This window comes from Convolutriloba macropyga, chromosome 2 (genome assembly GCF_964194025.1).
Source record: "Convolutriloba macropyga chromosome 2, txConMacr16.3, whole genome shotgun sequence".
Classification (NCBI taxonomy): Eukaryota; Metazoa; Xenacoelomorpha; order Acoela; family Convolutidae; genus Convolutriloba; species Convolutriloba macropyga.
In genome coordinates, this window is record NC_134469.1 from 1,947,453 (window position 1) to 1,967,960 (window position 20,508).

The following is a 20,508-nucleotide window of genomic DNA, read 5'->3' on the forward strand; positions in this document are numbered from 1 at the left end:
ACTAGCAGTCAGAGGCGACCAGAAGAACGGATAAGGCCATGGGGCCCAATTAACGGTGTGAACTGAGTAATGCGCCTGCTCCTCTTAACAGATTTGTTGTCAAGAAGATCTTTTTTTCAGTATCAGAGGACTCTCCTTGAACCAAGTACTGGAGATGACGCTCGGCTTCGTCAAGCTCAACAAGGACCGCTATGCTGTTGTCTACGTTACGGTAACTTTCATGGGATGGTAAAATACGGAGCATATATGCGGTGACCCGAAGTAGTTTTTTATAAGAACAGAACTTATCTAACGGGATTAGATTAATGCTTATTCCTTAAGGGGCTTGGTTACGGATGTGGATAAAGTTGAGATGGGGTAATCACACTGTTCCTTGGTTACAACGCTGAGCTTGATGTTATCAACGACTTCAGTATTTGCTATGAAAGAGAATTGCTTAGTTCTCAAGATGTCAGGAACCCTAACACAGCTACTGAGTTGCAAAAATTCAGCGGACATACCACGCGTGCCAGCATCTGCCGGATTATCACAATTAGCGAAGTGGCTCCATTGGTCAACGCTGTTGTTCTTCAGAATTTCACTAACAAGATTTGCAATGAAGATTGGGTATTGATTGGTGGAGTTTATCTTTCCACAAAAATAAATTTTTCACAGTAACCGTTAATGCTCGACAGGTTTCCCTTTTTAAACGGGCAGCGAGGTGAACAGCTTGCAATTCCAACTTCAGAACTGTCATTGCCTTCATAGGTGCAACATGGGCCTTGCCCAAGACAAACGCCAGCTCTGTTATAATCTCCCCAGATGTGCAAGTTACCAAAGAAAGCCTACTGCACTGAATATATCATGCGAGCTATCACCAAACATGTGGATATCGAGACTCTGGAACGTTCCAGAAAAGTAACTTCTTGGTATAGTGATCTTAGCCAACTGCGGCAATTCGACACACCAGGCAAGGAATCTGTCAAATGTGTCTTTAGCTAACTCGTCATCCCAACTTTGTCCATTGACACGCCAAATGTTTTTCAGGATTAACCGAGCACTAAGGGTAAACGGTGCGACGAGACCAATTGGGTCGTAGGCCTTTGACACAAGATTTAACACCAATCGCCGTGTTAAGCTTTTCGTGATGGTGTTTTCAGTGCCCTTGCCAACAACCAGAGTATTGTTGTTCTGATCCCGTTTGAGCCCAAGCACGTGCATTGATTCTTCCTTGGATGAAGCGATGACTTTCGGTTTGGTGGATTGAGCAGACTAATCAATTAGATCTGGTATATTGCTTACAAATTTAGTAAGCTTGAACTCACCTATATGGAGAAGATGTACCAATTCCTTCGGCCTAATGAGGGCCCTCTCAGGGGATTCTACTGAGTTTAAGTAATCGTCCATGTAGAAGTTCTCAAGGAGAGCTTTCGCCAATTTAAACCAATCCGTTCAAAAAGTCGAATTTTTTGGGCTAAGCGAACTCTTTTCAGCCATTTTGGAAGTTAATCTTAGTGGAAAATCGACTCTGATATTTCTGAGAAATAATACGTTTATTGCATTTAGATCGGAAAATCTAAGCGAAAGTTTTGGAGTAATACGCACAAAATTTCTCTAACTAATGATATAATGTATTCCTTTCTTTTAATCGGTAACACCCTCTGGCCTCGCAGAAGATGTTGGGAGGATTGGTACAAGCTTAACCAGCGCGCGGACGAGCGATCCGGACGAAGTGCGTACGACGGCGGAGCGAGCGACGCTGTCGGAGCCGTATCGGAGTTCTTCAATCCGAGCAGTTGGATAGTAGCCCCTAAAGTTGCTTTCTTCAACGATCCAAACTAAGTCACCGAACTTGAGGTGCTGCTCGGCAGGCGTCTGCCACTTAGATCTACGGTTCAGAGCAGGTACGTACTCCTTGAGCCAACGTGCATGAATTGCATTGGAGTGAGACTGCGCATGAGGGCTTGAACTGCTTATGATGATCAAACTCTGCAACGCCCACGATTGACCGAATTCCTGTTGCTATGTTACCAAGTAGAAAATTATTAGGTGTTTTTGAGACTAGGTTGGACCGGTTGGCGCTTACGGGCGTTAAGTGACGTGCGTTTAGTGCGTATTCAACCAAACAAAAGGTAGTGTTCAACACCTCATCTGTGAGACGACGTGTACCGAGGGTAGTGTACAGTACCCTCTTAACACTACGGACCAGCCACTCCCAGATGCCACCTTGGTGTGGCGCACTTGGTGGATTGAACCACCACTTCATGCCCTTATGGTCCGATTCGGCGGCGATGATAATCGTATTCCATTTTTAGATACATTGACGGAGCTCTTTCTCCGCCCCGATAAAGTTCGTATCATTATCCGACCAAATAATAGCGGGCGTACCCCGACGGGAGAAGAACCACACCACACCCATTACACAGGAACTAATGTCTATGGACGGAACGATTTCAACAAGGACAGCACGAGCAGTCAGACAAGGGAAGAGAAATCCCCACCTCTTTTCGTATTCCGACGAACGGTGACGTAGAATGAGCCGAAGTAATCAACCCCGATGTTGGTAAAGGCGGGAAACTGATATGCGAGTCTCTTCTTTGGGAGGTCTGCCATGATCGGTTGAATGGTTGCTGCGCGAAACTTTCTACACAAGACGCAGTTAGATTTGATGGAACGCACTGTGGAACGTAGTTTAAGGATGACATAACGTTCCTGTACCTTTGACCGTGAGTAATCAATGCCCTGATGATGGTTCTTCAGATGGGTATGCCGCACGAACAGTTTAACAAAAGTTTGACGCGCATCCAGCACGATAGGATGCTTATTGTCAAAGTCAATTTCCACTAGCCGTCAGAGGCGACCAGAAGAACGGATGGGGCCATGGGGCCCAATAAACGGTGTGAACTGAGTAATGCGCCTGCTCCTCTTAACAGATTTGTTGTCAAGAAGATCTTTTTTTCAGTATTAGAGGACTCTCCTTGAACCAAGTACTGGAGATGACGCTCGGCTTCGTCAAGCTCAACAAGGACCGCTATGCTGTTGTCTACGTTACGGTAACTTTCATGGGATGGTAAAATACGGAGCATATATGCGGTGACCCGAAGTAGTTTTTTATAAGAACAGAACTTATCTAACGGGATTAGATTAATGCTTATTCCTTAAGGGGCTTGGTTACGGATGTGGATAAAGTTGAGATGGGGTAATCACATTGTTCCTTGGTTACAACGCTGAGCTCGATGTTATCAACGACTTCAGTATTTGCTGTGAAAGAGAATTGCTTAGTTCTCAAGATGTCAGGAACCCTAACACAGCTACTGAATTGCAAAATTTCAGCGGACATACCACGCGTGCCAGCGTCTGCCGGATTATCACAAGTAGCGAAGTGGCTCCATTGTTCAACGCTGTTGTTCTTCAGAATTTCACTAACAAGATTTGCAATGAAGATTGGGTATTTATTGGTGGAGTTTATCTTTCCACAAAAATAATTTTTTCACAGTAACCGTTAATGCTCGACAGATTTCCCTTTTTAAACGGGCAGCGAGGTGAACAGCTTGTAATTCCAACTTCAGAACTGTCATTGCCTTCATAGGTGCAACACGGGCCTTGCCCAAGACAAACGCCAGCTCTGTTATAATCTCCCCAGATGTGCAAGTTACCAAAGAAAGCCTACTGCACTGAATATATCATGCGAGCTATCACCAAACATGTGGATATCGAGACTCTGGAACGTTCCAGAAAAGTAACTTCTTGGTATAGTGATCTTAGCCAACTGCGGCAATTCGACACACCAGGCAAGGAATCTGTCAAATGTGTCTTTAGCTAACTCGTCATCCCAACTTTGTCCATTGACACGCCAAATGTTTTTCAGGATTAACCGAGCACTAAGGGTAAACGGGCGACGAGACCAATTGGGTCGTAGCCCTTTGACACAAGATTTAACACCAATCGCCGTGTTAAGCTTTTCGTGATGGTGTTTTCAGTGCCCTTGCCAACAACCAGAGTATTGTTGTTCTGATCCCGTTTGAGCCCAAGCACGTGCATTGATTCTTCCTTGGATGAAGCGATGACTTTCGGTTTGGTGGATTGAGCAGACCAATCAATTAGATCTGGTATATTGCTTACAAATTTAGTAAGCTTGAACTCACCTATATGGAGAAAATGTACCAATTCCTTCGGCCTAATGAGGGCCCTCTCGGGGGATTCTACTGAGTCTAAGTATTCGTCCATGTACAAGTTCTCAAGGACAGCTTTCGCAGCTTCTGGACACTCTTTAGCATTATTACTTGCCATGCGTTGATGGGAGCAGATGGGCGAATTCTTTGCCCCAAAGGTGTGGCGCGTATACTGGTGTATCACAATATTTGATGTGGGGTCCTCCCGCCTCAAAAAGCGCAATTATGGCTGATCATATGGAAACACTACAACTTGGAGGAACATTTCCTCGATGTCGGCAGATACTGCAAAGGGATGTTGTCTGAACCGTAGGAGCACACAGATTAGGTTTTATAGTAAGTCAGGCCCGGTGAGTAATGACTTATTAAGAGATGCGCCATGGAATTTAACTGATTCGTTTAGTACCCTACGAACCTTGCCTGGCTTGTTAAGGTTAACAACCGGATGTTTTGGTAGGCACCACTCTCGTTCCGAGCAGCTTTCCATCTTATGAGCATCTTTGATCCTTGTCTAACTCCTCTTTGATGGTATTCGGATACTTTTCCCTTAAAAGCTGTTCTTTCGTAAGCCGCTTTTCCATTGATTTTAATTGAACCAGCGCTGAGAAGTAATTTATGGACAGTTTGATGTTATCTTCAACCCATAGCATTCCGACATCGTACCGTTTTCCAATATGCACCGTGGTATTTTCAAGAAAATCAAGCGTACGTGCATCCGCGGCAGATCGTGGGTGTACTTGCTTCAGTGCGCCGTACGACTCCATGTCGTACCAAGAGTTCACCTGACTAACGAGTTCAAAATCCTGCTCCATTTTTGCTCTGAAACAAGTCGAGACTAAACCTGAAGACGACGGTAGAGGGTCGCTCAGAACCCAACCTATAGGCAAGCGAACAGCGAAAAGCGAGCACTTCTCGACGGCAGCAAAGTACTTTAACGGGCGGATGGACAGTTCAACTAGTTTAGTGTCTAGAACCTCCTCGGTATTTATACCATTTATTGTTAGTTTAAAAGCTGTTCCGTGCAAACCAATCTATTTGCAAGATCATTGGACATCCAAGAGTTAATGCAAGCGGTATCGCACAAAACTAAAGCTGTGGTATCTTTATCCGAAGAGCTCGGCAAATGTAATTCAGTCAGCTGAAGGAGGCCTTTCACAATACTCAAAGATGACAAAGTTGTGGTCTTACTCGATGATTGGACACTAGAAGGTTTACTTTGACTTGCGCCAGCTTTAGAATTACTGTTCTTGTTGACTGAAGAGGATTTTTTGATGGATAAACCCTCTCAGCTCCATGGAGAAATGTATTGTGGGAGCTCCTACATCCGTCCTTCCTGCATTTCCTAGGATTTGGGCATTGCACGAACATATGCTTTTCTCTGAAACATGAGAAGCACAGTTTTGCTTCCGCCACTACCTCTGTTCGCTAAGTGCTAGACTTTTCTTTAAACACCAGACACTCCCAGCAGGTTACGCTTACGCACAATGCAGCGAGGGGCTAGAGGCGCTGCCGATGTTGAGGTTAGTCTCTGAGTGCCCTTAGTTTGCGTATTAGCAGCGAAAGTTCTTGAGGCAAATTTGGTCTTGACTACTGAGTTGGTGTTATCCTCAGTTTTTCCCTTTGATGATGTTTGTTTTATTAAATAATGAGCCTTGGTTTTTTGCTTAAACCAGTCAATGATGTCAAGGAGTGTCAGCTTTACCCAATGCTTTTGTAGCGTGAAAATTGACTAAGACTCGTTCATAGTGGGCGGCAATTTTTGCACTGCCGTGTTAAGGAGCGAGGCGCTCTAAAGGTGCGAGTCATATGAAAGTGATTTAAAGACCCCAACTAGACTTGAAATATTTTGCAGAATAGTTTATGATGTTATCACTATTGTGCATCTTAAGTGGTGGAAAAGAGCTGAGTTTGTCTAAGTGTGCACTGACTACAGCCTGGAGTTGGCCAAATTTACGTTCAAATGTCTTAAGTGCATCCTTACAAATTACGCCACAGTAGGCGAACTCAGCGATGGCGGTTTCTGTTTTTCTAGTTTCAGGAGTTTTTAAGTACGTTAACTTGACATCATAAGTTGAGGAATGTGAGTCTATGGCGCTTTTATATTGTCCGAGCCATTAATGCCACTGCAGGGGGTCACCATTGTCTCTGACAACTCCCACTTGGGCAGTGGATCTTTCTTCTAACAACTGATTGCATCTCACAACTGGTTTATCAAATTCGTGGAGTCCAAAGAAGGGGTCGAAAGTGTGGGATGCGGTCGGTCACCACAACACAACAGGTTCGGAAAGTTTGTCCCATACGTTGGCGCAATGATCGGAGTGACAAAGGTGGAGGGGCACCTGCGGAAGAACTAAATGGATTCGCTTGCATGAAGTCTGGTGTTACGTAATTTTGGGAACCTGCTGATGCTTGTACATGAAAAGAAGAGCTGAGCGCTGTAGGGACCTGAGTGTTGCTTAACGGGGACAGTTGTACGGTGTTTACGATAACAGATGTACCTACGAGTGGTACTGCATTATTTGGGACTGATGCACAAAAACGCCAGACTTTTGGATCTGGATGCGCAGGAGCTGCGTGGGTTATGGGTACAAAATTTTGAGGCTGACACAACTTTTGTGGGGGCGGTGGATGAATAAATTGCGGAGGAAACGAATTGTGCAGGCGGAGAAAGGGGTAACGGTTTGACATTATTCGCTACGGGGTTATTGGCGTGTAGTGGGAGTGCTTGTGGCGGCAAAGGAGCAACACTGACTGCTGATGGGATTAACGGTAAATGAGGTCCAGACATTTTAATTTTTGATAAAGGGTTGCTTAGTGGTGTCACTCTGTATATCTCATTTATAAGGTGTACGAATGATTTTATTGTAAATTCCGAGTCAAACAAACAATACAAAGTTAAAATAATTAAAACTAATCTGTACGTTAAAAAAATGACAGTGGATCATGTTTATAGAGAAATTGAGAAAACTCTAAGAAAAACACCTGCCGCGTATTGCCACGAAATTTTCAGCTACAACTGGAATAAGAATTTGGAAGCATGAGTTTATTTTTTTGAAAGAACCAGTGCGACATATGATAATTGCAATGCATCAATCAGGCATATCTTCGAACTAACCTTTTTCGCTGCCAGAAACTTAATTTGAGCCAAATTGTTGTTCACAAAAATGGTCAACCTACTGTTGGAACTCCGATCTCAACAAATTTTAACCACCTTTTATTACAATACTCTGGAAGCTTCTAAATTTAGTGACAAAGGTGGGCAGGGTATAACCCTGGACAGTTATCCTAATCAATCTGTTGCCCAATTTTTTCTTCAAAGACAACAAAAGAACACAAACAATAATTTAAAGATTTTGATTCCATATTAAATATTATCAATAATATATTATTGTCAACATGAACACAACCCTAACCAGTAATTATTATATTACGTATTTTGGAAATCTTGCCGTACAATCAACCATTATCAACACTACAAAATATATCAATCGTACAAGTAGGCAAAAAATCAATTTGAGTTTATACACTATTGGTAAAAACACAATCAACGTTAGGTAGTTTCCACTTGGAGTTTGCAAAGCTCGAGAAATAGCGCTAATTGTATTTCACGGCTTAGTCAATCCTCTTCTTCACTTCTCCAAAGAAAGCTGTTTTTGTTAAATTAGTTCTAATAAATAGTCTAAAATACGTGAAAAAAAAACAATGTACACTGAGTGATTTTGGATAGTGTACACTTGAAGGAATCATGAAGTTGGTCGTTGGAGGCAATAACATGATAATGAAATCCTTTACAAAACTCATCGTTCATATACAAGTTGTAAGCAAAGTTCTTTGTCACTGTGTGACCAAGGATAGGTTCACTTTGAGATATAAAATAAAGAAAATGTTTGGCATACTGACGAAAACATTCTGATTCTGGTGTGCGCTCAAACATCGCCTCCACAATTTTTTAGTTAGTTGTCTTTGTCACTTCCGCTTTCTTTGTTTGTAATTCTTTGTCGAGATTTTTTTGTTTCTCTTCTTTTGTACTGGGGTCTTTCTGTGAGATTACTTTCACGGCTTAGTCAATCCTCTTCTTCATTTCTCCAAAGAAAGCTGTTTTTGTTAAAATAGTTCTAATAAATAGTCTAAAATACATGAAAAAACAACAATGTACACTGAGTGGTTTTGGATGGTGTACACTTGAAGGAATCAGGAAGTTGGTCGTTGTAGGCAATAACATGATAATGAAATCCTTTAAAAAACTCATCGTTCATATACAAGCTGTAAGCAAAGTTCTTTGTCACTGTGTGACCAAAGATAGGTTCACTTTGAGATATAAAATAAAAATTTTGTTTGGCAAACTGAAGAAAACATTTTGATTCTGGTGTGCGCTCAAACATTGCCTCCACAATTTTTTAGTTAGTTTTCTTTGTCAATTCCGCTTTCTTTGTTTGTAATTCTTTGTCGAGATTTTTTGGTTTCTCTACTTTTGTACTGGGGTCTTTCTGTGAGATTACTTTCACAACCGGTTCGTTGCCTTCCCTTTCTTTGCAGTTTCTCGAGAAGAGAAGTCTGGAATGGTTTTTGTTTTATGGTCAAGAAGACCGAAGTCAGCAGCTGAGAGAGTAATTATTTGGTTGATACAAATCTCCTCAGATTTTGTTTTTGAAGAACCGGAGAGTAATATAAGTGTCCGCTGCTTCGTGTGTTTTTACTGAGGCAAGAACAATTCGTTTGTTAGAGCACAACATTTCGTGGATAACGTCACTATTATCTTCAAAAATTGTCAGTCACAACTTTGTTTCCATTGACAGAAAAAGAATTTTAAATGATATCAATACCCCGTAAGCGAGGTTTACAAAATGCCGCTAGCTTTAATTTTAATTTAAGAGAAAGTGCAATACCAATAAAACTTTTTAAGAGGACTTTTTCTTAATTCAGTTTTATTTTTTCGATTGCCTATATATGCTAAAAATAAAATTCAAACTCAAACTTAACCAAATTGTGGTTACCCGCCCGCGTTTTTTTCGCCATATAGTGACGTCATACAAGAACATCTCAAAGAGTTGTCTTCATCAACAAAAGTCTGTTAATTGCCGTCAAAGTTGCTGAACATGCTTTTTTGTTCTTATTCTTTTATATTTTTCATCCGCAATATCAACACAAAAAATCATAACCGCGTCTTAAACTGAACAATATTAAATTTGAAAGCGTAAACTTCGACGGACTGTTCATTTTCACTTTTTCATCAAAAAAACCAAAAATTGACACAAAAACAAACACATGGATAACATCCAATTACTGATTGTTATTTGTTTGAACAATTTTTTAATCAAAATGTTTTTCTTACCGACTCCATTTTAACTAGCAGAAAATATTTTACTCCCACTTCTCACATCGAAAATTACCATTTTGCACTTTTTTGATACTTTTCAAATAAAAATTCCAATAAAAAATAAAGATAACATTTTTAACTATATAACATTTATTGTAAACGCGATTCGTCAACAGTATTTCCCCTACCATATAAGTACATAGTTTAAAGTATACAAAACTTATTATTGGCGTTGGAAAACATTTTTTTAAAACTTTTTGTCATCAAAAATTACCACTTTTTGTCCGTTCTTCGAAACTTTGTCCGTTTTTTTGCGCAAACTGATTGCAATAACACAACTTAAGCTCTCTGTTTACACTGTTTTTAACGCTTAAAATCGCCAAATCCTAATTAGCCCCATATCACGCATTTCCAGACACAATAATGAACTCATAATTTTTCTTTTTTAACCAAATTTTAGACAGAGTTTAGTTCCCAAACTTCTTCACTTTTTCAGTCAATTTTCACAATAATTTCTGCTCCTTTTTTTCTCATTTGCATATTCAGTTCGAGATTCTATTTGAAACTTCTCTCCAAATTTGATAATCAGCGACCTTTCAATTTTTTTACTTCGCACCTACTTGCCAATTCAAACATATGGGTCATACAATCCATAAAATTAATACCACTTGTGTGATCTCAGAGTCGCAAAGTCTACGATTGACTTTAATGTAAATTCCGAGTCAAACAAACATTACAAATTTAAAATAATTAGAGCTAATCTTTACGTTAGAAAAAATCACAGTGGATCATGTTTTGACGGCAATTGAGAGAGCTCTACTAAAAACACTTGCCGTGTATCGCTATACAGAAGTATTGCCACGAGTTTTTTAGCTACAACTGGAATAAGAAATTGGAGCTATGAGTATTTTTTTTTCGAAAGAACCTGTGCGACGTATGATAATTGCAAGGCAACAATCAAGGATATCTTGGAACTAATCGCATTAACCCTTTTCACTGCCAGAAATTTAATTTGAGCCAAATTGTTGTTCAAAAAAATGGTCAACCTATTGTTGGAACTCCGGTCTCAACAAATTTTAACCTTTTTTTTTACTTCAATACTCTGGAAGCTTCGAATTTTATTGACAAACGTGTGCAGGGAATAACTTGGGACTAGACAGATATCCCAATCAATCTTTTGCTCAATTCTTTCCTCAAAGAGAACAAAATTACCCAAACAAAAATTTAAAGATTATTATTCCATATTAAAATTTGTCATTATTTTTTTATTGTCAACATGCAAACAACCCTAACCACTTTTTTTATATAAAGTGTTTCAGAATACTTGCTGTACAATCAACCATTATAAAAACTACAAAATCTATCAATCGTACAAGTAGGCAAAAAATCAGTTTGAGTTTGTACACTATTGGTAAAAACACAATCAACGTTAGGTAGTTTCCGCTTAGAGTATGCAAAGCTCAAGAAGTATTGCTAATTGAATTTCACGGCTCAGTCAATTTTGTTCTTCATTTCTCCAATGAAAGCTCTTTTTGTTAAATTAGTTTTAATAAATAGTTTTAAACACGTGAAAAGGCAAGGTATACTGAAAGGTTTTGGATGCTGTACACTTGAAGGAATCAGGAAGTTGGTCGTTGGAGGCAATAACATGATAATGAAATCCTTTAAAAAACTCATCGTTCATATACAAGCTGTAAGCAAAATTCTTTGTCACTGTGTGACAAAAGATAGGTTCACTTTGAGATATAAAATAAAATTTTTGTTCGGCAAACTGAAGAAAACATTTTGATTCTGGTGTGCGCTCAAACATTGCCTCCACAATTTTTATTTAGTTCTCTTTGTCACTTCCGCTTTCTTTGTTTGTAATTCTTTGTCGAGATCTTTTTGCTCGTCCACTTTTGTACTGGGGTCTTTCTTTGAGATCACTCTCACAACCAGTTCGTTGCCTTCCCTTTTCTTGCAGTTCCTCGAGAAGAGAAGTCTCGAATGGTTTTTGTTTTATGGTCAAGAAGACCGAAGTCAGCAGCTGAGAGAGTAATTATTTGGTTGATACAAATCTCCTCGGATTTTAATTTTGAAGAACTGGAGAGTAATATAAGTGTCCACTGTTTCGTGTGTTTTTCCTGAGGAAAGATCAATTCGTTTGTTAGAGCACAATTATTTTTGGAGAACGTCACTATTATCTTCAAAAAATTTCACTTTTTCAAGCAATTTTCACAATAATTTCTCCTCCTTTTTTTCTCATTTGCATATTCAGTTCGAGACTCTATTTGAAACTTCTCTCCAAATTTGATAATCAGCGACCTTTCAATTTTTATACTTCGCACCTACTTGCCAAATCAAACCTATGGGCCATTCAATCCATCAAATTAATACCACTTGTGTAATCTCAGAGTCGCAAGGTCTACGACTGATTTCAATGTAAATTCTGAGTCAAACAAACATCACAAATTTAAAATAATTAAAGCTAACCTGTACGTTAAAAAATTCACAGTGGATCATGTTTTGACGGCAATTGAGAGAGCTCTACTAAAAAAACTTGCCGTGTATCGCTATACAGAAGTATTGCTACGAACTTTTTTAGCTACAACTGGAATAAGAAGTTGAAGCTATGAGTCTCTTTATTCGAAAGAACCAGCGCGACGTGTGATAATTGCAATGCAACAAACAAGCATATCTTGGAACTAATTGCACTAAACCTTTTCACTGCCAGAAATTTAATTTGAGCCAAATTGTTGTTCACAAAAATGGTCAATCAAATGTTGGAACTCCGGTCTCAACAAACTTTAACCCTTTTTTACTTCAATACTCTGGATGCTTCGAATTTTATTGGCGAACGTGGGCAGGGAATAACTTGGGACTGGACAGTTATCCAATTCAATGTTTAGCTCAATTCTTTATTCAAAGGCAACAAAAGAACACAAACAAAAATTTAAAGATTCTGATTCCATATTAAAATTTAATATTATTATATTATTGTCAACAAGCAACAACCCTAACCACTTTTTCTCATATTAATTTTTTTAAAAAACTTGCCGTACAATCAACCATTATAAAAATTACAAAATCTATCAATCATACGAGTAGGCAAAAAATCAGTTTGAGTTTGTACACTATTGGTAAAAACACAATCAACGTTAGGTAGTTTCCGCTTAGAGTATGCAAAGCTCAAGAAGTATTGCTAATTGAATTTCACGGCTCAGTCAATTTTGTTCTTCATTTCTCCAATGAAAGCTGTTTTTGTTAAATTAGTTTTAATAAATAGGTTAAAACACCTGAAAAGGCAAGGTATACTGAAAAGTTTTGGATGATGTACATTTGACGGACTGAGGAAGTTGGTCGTTGGAGGCAATAACATGATAATGAAATCCTGTCACTTTTCAAAAACATCATTCATATGCAAGCTGTAAGCAAAGTTCTTAGTCACTGTGTGGCCAAAAATAGGTTCACTTTGAGATATAAAATAAGGATATTGTTTGGCAAACTGACGAAAACATTCTGATTCTGGTGTGCGCTCAAACATTGACTCCGCAATTTTTAGTTAGTTTTCTTTGTCACTTCCGCTTTCTTTGTTTGTAATTCTTTGTCGAGATTTTTTTGTTTGTCTACTTTTGTACTGGCGTCTTTCATTGAAATCACTTTCACAAACAGTTCGTTGCCTTCCCTTTTTTAGCAACTCTTCGAAAAGAGAAGTCTCGAATGGTTTCTGTTTTATGGTCAAGGAGATCGAATTCAGCAGCTGAGAGAGTCATTTCTGGTTGATACAAATCTCCTCGGATTTTGTTTTTGAGGAACCGGAGAGTTTAATAAAAGTTGTTTCGTGTGTTTTTACTGAGGCAAGATCAATTCGTTTGTTAGATCACAAAGTTTTTTGGAGAACGTCACGATAATATTCAAAAAAATTCAGTGACAATTTATTTTGTTTCCCTTGAGAGAAAACAAACTTTAAATGTATCAATACACCGTAAGCGAGGTTTACAAAATGCCGCTAGCATTGATTTTAATTGAAAAAGAGTGCAATACCAATAAAACTTTTTAAGAGGACTTTTCCTTAATTCAGTTTTGTTTTTTTGATTGCCTATATATGCTAAAAATAGAATTCAAACTCGAACATAACCAAATTTTGGTTCCCCGCCCGCGTTTTGTCCGCCATATAGTGACGTCATACAAGGACATCTCAACGAGTTGTTTTCATCAAAAAAATGTGTTAATAGCCGTCAAAAATTGCTAAAAAATGCTTTTTGTGCTAATTCTCTCAAACATTTCATCCTCAATTTCAACACAATAAATCATAACGACATTTCAAACTAAACCATTTTAAGTTTGAAAGCGTAAATTTCAGTGGACTGTTTCCTTTGCCTTTTTAATCAAAAAGACCAAAATTTTAACAAAAACGAAGACATAAACAACACCCAATTACTGATTATTATTTGTTTGAACAAATTTTAATCAAAATATTTTTCTTGCCGACTCCATTTTAACTAGCAGAAAGCATTTTATTCCAGCTTCTAACCTCGAAAATTTCCAATTTTGCATTGTTTTTAACACTTGAATTCGCCAAAATCTAATTAGACCCATATCACGCATTTCTAGATATAATATTGAACTCATAATACTGCTTTTTTAACCAGATTTCAGACACAATTTAAGTCCCAAATTTCTTCACTTTTTCAGTCAATTTTCACAAAAATTTCTCGTCCTTTTTTTCTCATTTGCATATTCGTTTCGAGTCTCTATTTGAAACTCCTCTCCAAATCTAAAAATCACCAACTTTTCAACTTTTTTTTACTTCGCACCTACTTGTCAATTCAAACAAATGTGCGATACAATCCATAAAATTAATACCACTTGTGTGATTTCAGATTCGCAAAACTATTAAATTTCATACATTGGAAGCAAATCTTATAAAAATCACCAATCTTTTCTACCCTTACTTCAGTATTCCATCAGGTTAGTGACGTTCGATTTTCAATCCTCATTAGTTTTATTACAACAGAAAAAGTATTCAGAGTTTTAAAAAAGTCAGGATCAGTAACGGGGTGGGCCGTCTCCACCTCTGTCAAAACGTTAAGCATGATTCGTAACGGGTGGGGACCTCCCCACCCGTGACAAAACTTTATACACGATTCGCCAGGGGGGACGTCCCCCAGTTAAAATGCGTGTACATTAGTATACAATTTCGAGATCTCCAAAAGTACATGCATTCAAAATAATTAAAAAAAGGTATTGAATAAATCAAAACTATACGCAAATCGCCTAATAAACTTCTGGTTATTGGTTGATATTACCAATTAAGCTTTTCGTTTTTGTATACAAAAACAGTAACCAAATGAAACTAATTGTCTTTCTTTTGGAATATTTTCATGCTAACTTCGCAAGAACTCTGTTTAGGCTGTTTTGTAAACATGTTATCTCCCTCCGCTTCTACTTTAACAATGAAGTTAATCCTGTTTGGTTGCTCCTTGAAACCGAAAATGTTTCATACTGCTTAGTATGTTTTTGTGTTTTTATTATCAGCTCTTATGCGCCTTTGTTATGTTGTTACTGTTGCAGGATTGCACACTTTTTATCTGTTTCTGAGTAAATTTTTTGCAAAGCTTTGTCAGATTAAGCACAGAAATATTTGATTCAGGTGGTAGGACATATGATTCGAGAAGAACATCACGAAAATGATTATGGGTAAAGCGCATATAACACGTTTTTTGACCCATATAGTATATCCATTTGTTTGCTTCATTTTCTTTGCTGAAATTGTTTTTAAAAAACACATGAATGAAAGATGAGACAGGATAACAAGTTTGAATACAAGAAGCTTAAAGTTACTTGATTTCTTACCATATATAGTGAGCAAAAGCAGCCGCCCTTTTACTTGAATCAACTCTTAAATATAAATTAAATGTTGGTTCAGGGTGTTTTCCTAAAAACCAACAGCTCTCAGTAGATTTTGTTATATTCGGGTTTATGTAATTATCGGCTCTAAATCATTCCGTGTAGAGAAAAAGGTAGCTCTTATTTATTATCATTAAAAGTCAGTTCTTTATTTACAAGTACCTGTCTGTCTCAATAAAATAATTCCTTTTTTTCTCTTCAAGTTTTCCTCGTATTCACATCAACATAAAATACTTAGATTTTCTGCTAATTGTGAATTACAATATCACCTTAAACTTTTTGTGAGAAATCGTTAACTTATAAAAGAAAAATAAGGAGTCCTAAAACTGTGCATTGTGGTTTGCCAAGCTTCATCAAATTGTTTTCAGACATCTGGGAGCCTTTTTTAACGCACCGCAATCGTTCTTTGTGAAAAAATTGTAGTGGAACTTTCTCGAAAAACGATCACAGTGCGTTAAAGCAGCTGCATTTTTTTCCGATCTTTGTGTTTTTCTTTGATATTGCAGTGAAAAAAGCACTGAATCTGTTGACAGGTTTTTGTTTTGGAATCAAAATTTCTCTTTTTGAACTGATTTTTGATTGATGTAGTCCAACATTTGGGTTCACAATTGTGATCAAAAATGGTCGATAGTTGCTAATTTGAGTGGTTGATCGCTTTATTTTTAGAATTGGCGTGACATTCATCGTTCACAATAATCGGAAAATTTTTTGAAAACAACTCTTAAAATTTAATTGCAGATTCCTATCAATTGATTGTTTTCCTATTTTTAAAGTCCACGCATGGTCAAATGCTAGACCTACTGATTTACTGTTGTTTAGGTTGACAAGGCTTGAACTTTAATGTTTTGATATTGAGGTAAACGAATCACCAGAATGCTTGCGAAATTAATCAATTGTTTTACTTAAGGGGTTGAAATTTTCAGTTATGTCTGGAATGCGTTTGCTTCAAATTCGGAAAAATTCATACCTTTGTTGCAATTTTCTGATTTTTAAAAATTTTCATTTCCGCTTCGATGTTTCAAATTTTATGAGAGTTGGCGAAAAACTGTTTATATACGTCTCTTAGTCTTCGTTTCACAAGGTAACGGCATTTTTTGAACTCTCGGAAAATATCGCTGTTTTAATGAGTTTGTATCGGTTGTACAGCTGATGTCTTTCTGCAATTATTATTATCAATTTTGATATTAATTGGTTTAGCCTTTTTCTGCTTTGGTTTTTGAAGAATTAAAGATTCGTATCGGTGCAGGTTGTTCAAGTATAAATTGAAAACTTCCGTTAAATAGTGTATCATTCCTATGAAATTTTTTGGTACACATGTCGCCAGTCCGCAAAAGCAACGGAATAAATCGTAAACTCAAAAACAGCAGTTATTTCAAAACGCAATTAAACAAAAAAATTATATACAATTCTATCCAATTTTCAATTGCTTTGAATTCCCATTAAGGACAAGATGAGATAACCATTTTGCTAATTGTTAGTTATAGTTGTGTTTTTAAGTTTTTAGTTGTATTGAGTCGTTAGATTTATCTCCCTGACACATATGAGCAAAGAATGTACAGATTAAAACCGGGTTGAAGTGACTGAGGTGTCAATGACTGAGTAAACAAGAAATGATGAACAGGATTGAAAATAGATCTTATCTCTTTTGAATGGAATCAAATTTTTTCTCGGAGGAAAAACTCAATGGGGCATTTGCTATCTTTGATATGGTTTTTTATATGACTTACTTCCAACGACCCTCTCAGGGCTGACCTATCGCGTTGACAAATCGTGGCAACAAATTATTATCACTAAAGCTGACTCATGTTTTTGTGTACTATTTGCAAAACCCGTTTTATAAGTATTGTTGTGAACTAACAAGTAGAGGCTGATGTTTCACCCACATAGTGTAAATATATTGTGTAAAATACTAGAAGAGATCTGGGAGGTCCCAAAAAGGCAATCAGTGTAGCCCCGATTTGTTAAAGACAACATATGAACGAATCCAGTTTGCTTGACGCGGATTCAGAGCAGGTAACCAAGCAAGGATGGGAGTCCAGTGCTAGTACTTGGTTGAATCTTGGTGATGCAGCCAAGACGCGAGAACAGCGAAAGAAGAAGAGAACCTACAGGAAGAACTGTTTATCGTCGAGAGAAAGAAGATTGCTAGATGTTTTAAAACCCAAGCAATCAGAAGTTAAGTAAGTTATTCGCTTTTCAAGTTATTGAAAGGCTTTTTAAGTCATCGCTTTTTAAGTTACTTCGAAGTTTTGTATTCGCTGCTCTCCAATGTTGTTATTGTTTTTCCCATCTTCCGGAAAATTCTTTGAAAACGTCCTAGTGAACACATTTATCAGGTTCGTGTCTTGTCTAGTTTATTTTTTGGATCTTTTCCGTTGCCCCCAACTTAGCCAGGGCATATTTTTTGCACCACCCCTCCCCCCAGACCCACGTACCATACAAACAAACAATATTCTCTCAGGAAGGTACAACCCAAGGCGACCCCTTTGCGATGTCGATGTATGAAATTGCCATTATTCCCCTAATTCAACTTCTTGACGATTGCTCCACTGTTCAAAAGTGGTATGCGGACGATGGCAATGCTGTCGGCTCTCTTGATAACGTGGAAAAGCTTTTGACTCATTGATAAAACATGGTCCTGCTTTCGGTTATCATCTTGCCAAATGCCACATCATTACTAAAGAACATCTTTTTACTAAACAACATCACAAGAAAAAGCACAGCAGATTTTTGTCAACGCCGAAGTGGAAATAGTTGACGTTTCTAGAGTACTGGGCAGTGTAATAGGCTCTGATAATGCAGAAAAGAAATTTGTAGAAAGATCACTAAAGCAGCAGAAATTGCTGTTAAAAAAGCTGGCCGCTCATGCCAATGTTTCACCTCAAAATGTTTATAAATCGTTCACTTCATCGGCTCAGCATAAACTGACTTTCTTAGTACGTACAACACCCAATATTGAAGACCTTTTTAAGAATGTGAGATATCAATCAACAATGAGCTATTACCTAACCTATTAAAGAATCCCGCGTACAATCAAAAATACAGGAACATCTCGTTGCCGATAAGGGAGGGCGGCCTGAACATCCTTTTAACCCGAAGACCGCCTTAAGGAATTTGAACGATCAGTTCAATTGTCAAGTAGTTTATCCCTAACTTTACCGGAAGTTGAAGTAAAGCAACAACAGATCATACAAGAAATAAAAAAGGAGAAAGAGCTTGCTATCAAATCAAAAAAAGTTCGAAATTAAGAGCGAATTAAATAAGAACGAGATTCGTTCACTTGACTTAGCTAGTGAAAAGGAAGCATCAAGCTGGTTAAACGCTATGCCATTGAAGCGATATCACTTTGAACTAACTAAAAGCAAGTTTCGTGATGGCATAGCCTTTCGCTATGGGTGGGACCCAGTGAAGATGCTATCACTAAGCGCATGCAATGAAAACTTCACTGATGCACATGCCCTCCACTGTCCGAAAGGAGATACACGCACATGAGACATAATGAACTCCGCGATTCCATTGCGAACTTGTTAAGTGAAGTCTGTCATGATATGGTGATCGAACCTCATCTTCAGCCGTTGCAAGGGGAAACCTTTGCTCTTAAATCAACAACTGATGATGATGCAAGATTAGATATCAAGGCCAACGGAATTTGGGAATCGAGGTTCAACAAAACCTATTTTGATGTTAAAATTTTCAACCCGCTGGCAAAAAGTTGCCCTGAAAGCAGTAGCGAAGCCTTCAAGTATCATGAATCTATTGAAAAGAACAAGTATGAACAAAGAATAACTGTGGTTAAGAGAGCAACATTCTGTCCGCATGCACTGGTGGAGCTGGCCCATCAGCTTCAAAAGCGCTGAAACAACTGTTATCAGAGCTCTCTGCGCGAAAAGAAGACAGCTACGCTGATATCATATCATATCTGAGGACAAAAATCAGCTTTGCTCTCCTGAGGAGTTCCATGCTCTGCATTCGCGGGTCAAGGACTCTTAGGCGGCGCGAAATTGTTGATGCTTCGATGAGAGTTGTGGTTGAAGAAGGTAGGCTGCTAGTTTGACTCGTCCACGTTCGTGATTAGTTATTTGTTTTCTAATGCTGTCTGTCTTTTGTTTTTCTTCCTCAGCTGTTTTTATATAATCATTTTATTGATAGATTTAATCAGTACGAAATGCTTTATCAAGACGTAGTGCTAGGAGGGCCCCGGACCGGCCAATATTACCCAGTGTTGGGGAGGGGCATTTCTTAATTTACTTTTTTTAAAAAAATTTTATAATGAATTGTTATGTAATGGCTCGTGTTCCGCAGATGAGGACGTATATCCTTCTGGTGGGCACAAACGGAAACGATCCTGTTGTTTAGTTTCGACGCAGTCATTCCCCTCACAGTGTTGTGGCACCAATATATGGATGCAGTGTTTCCCGAGTGAGTTTATAATATTAAGTTCGTCAAATTTTGAGCCAGCTGTTTTTGAAATGATCATAGGTTAACTCTTCATTCTGATTTAAGGGAGAGAAATTTTGCGGACACAATGCGACTGTATAAATGCGAGTTCACGGGAGCTGTCCTGATCGGTAGGGAAAAATTACTCTCAAGCGAGATCTGTCAAATATTAATACATTTTGACAAATTTCCTGGTTAACCAACCTCTATACTTCCTTTGACTTTAGTGTCTGAATCCAAGTGTTTCTCGTATGTTGGAATCAATGGAATCGTTGTTCAAGATTTAAAGAAGTGCTTCAGAATTGTAACTCCAGAAAACCGGCTTATAAGTAAGTGATGGTTAAAAGTAGTCATTTTGTAGCTAAAAATATTGGGTAAAATTCCAAACTATTTGTTCAGTTATACCCAAAACTGGATCAGTGTTCATCATTCATCACGGAAACTTCGAAATACGACTGCGGGGTGAATTTTTGTGCAATAAATCTTATGAAAGATCACGTTCGAAAGCGAAAGTCCAGAACATCAAACGGAAGTATAATTTCTGATCACTCAATCTGAAAACTGATTATTGTATTGTTTTTTTTTTGAATTTAAATCGCTTTCCTTAACCGTTTTTTAAATTAGTTGCCGAATCAAAGGAAGAAATGTTGACGGTGTTTTGTCATTTGAATAGATATCATGGAATCGAATTTTGTTAAAATTCGTGAAGTCATG

The 20,508-nt window shown here is 38.0% G+C and overlaps 3 protein-coding genes across 3 annotated transcripts in view; 2 read left to right on the top strand and 1 right to left on the bottom strand.

Annotated features, from left to right (window-relative positions):
* Window positions 1–20,508, top strand: part of LOC142355630 (ubiquitin-like domain-containing CTD phosphatase 1) — a 161,485-nt gene that overhangs the window by 115,887 nt on the left and 25,090 nt on the right. The window lies entirely within an intron of this gene.
* On the bottom strand, window positions 3,850–4,649 carry LOC142335557 (uncharacterized). Its single transcript, XM_075384094.1, has 2 exons — window positions 4,567–4,649; window positions 3,850–4,360 (listed from the first exon to the last, which is right to left on the bottom strand). Exons 1-2 carry the CDS (start codon window positions 4,647–4,649, stop codon window positions 3,850–3,852), a joined length of 594 nt encoding a protein of 197 aa, XP_075240209.1.
* Window positions 17,396–20,402, top strand: LOC142355619 (ribonuclease P protein subunit p29-like). Its single transcript, XM_075407731.1, has 5 exons — window positions 17,396–17,537; window positions 19,660–19,776; window positions 19,861–19,925; window positions 20,022–20,123; window positions 20,194–20,402. Exons 2-5 carry the CDS (start codon window positions 19,757–19,759, stop codon window positions 20,337–20,339), a joined length of 333 nt encoding a protein of 110 aa, XP_075263846.1. The 5' UTR covers window positions 17,396–17,537; window positions 19,660–19,756; the 3' UTR covers window positions 20,340–20,402.

Bases quoted from the DNA above. Each gene is read 5' to 3' on its own strand.
- LOC142335557 (XM_075384094.1), bottom strand. From the start codon at position 4,649: ATGCTCATAAGATGGAAAGCTGCTCGGAACGAGAGTGGTGCCTACCAA. The intron at 4,361-4,566 runs GTTCGTAGGGTA...GCGCTTTTTGAG, and splicing joins ACCTTAACAAGCCAGGCAAG to GCGGGAGGACCCCACATCAA.
- LOC142355619 (XM_075407731.1), top strand. From the start codon at position 19,757: ATGGATGCAGTGTTTCCCGA. The intron at 19,926-20,021 runs GTAGGGAAAAAT...CTTTGACTTTAG, and splicing joins CACGGGAGCTGTCCTGATCG to TGTCTGAATCCAAGTGTTTC. The intron at 20,124-20,193 runs GTAAGTGATGGT...CTATTTGTTCAG, and splicing joins TCCAGAAAACCGGCTTATAA to TTATACCCAAAACTGGATCA.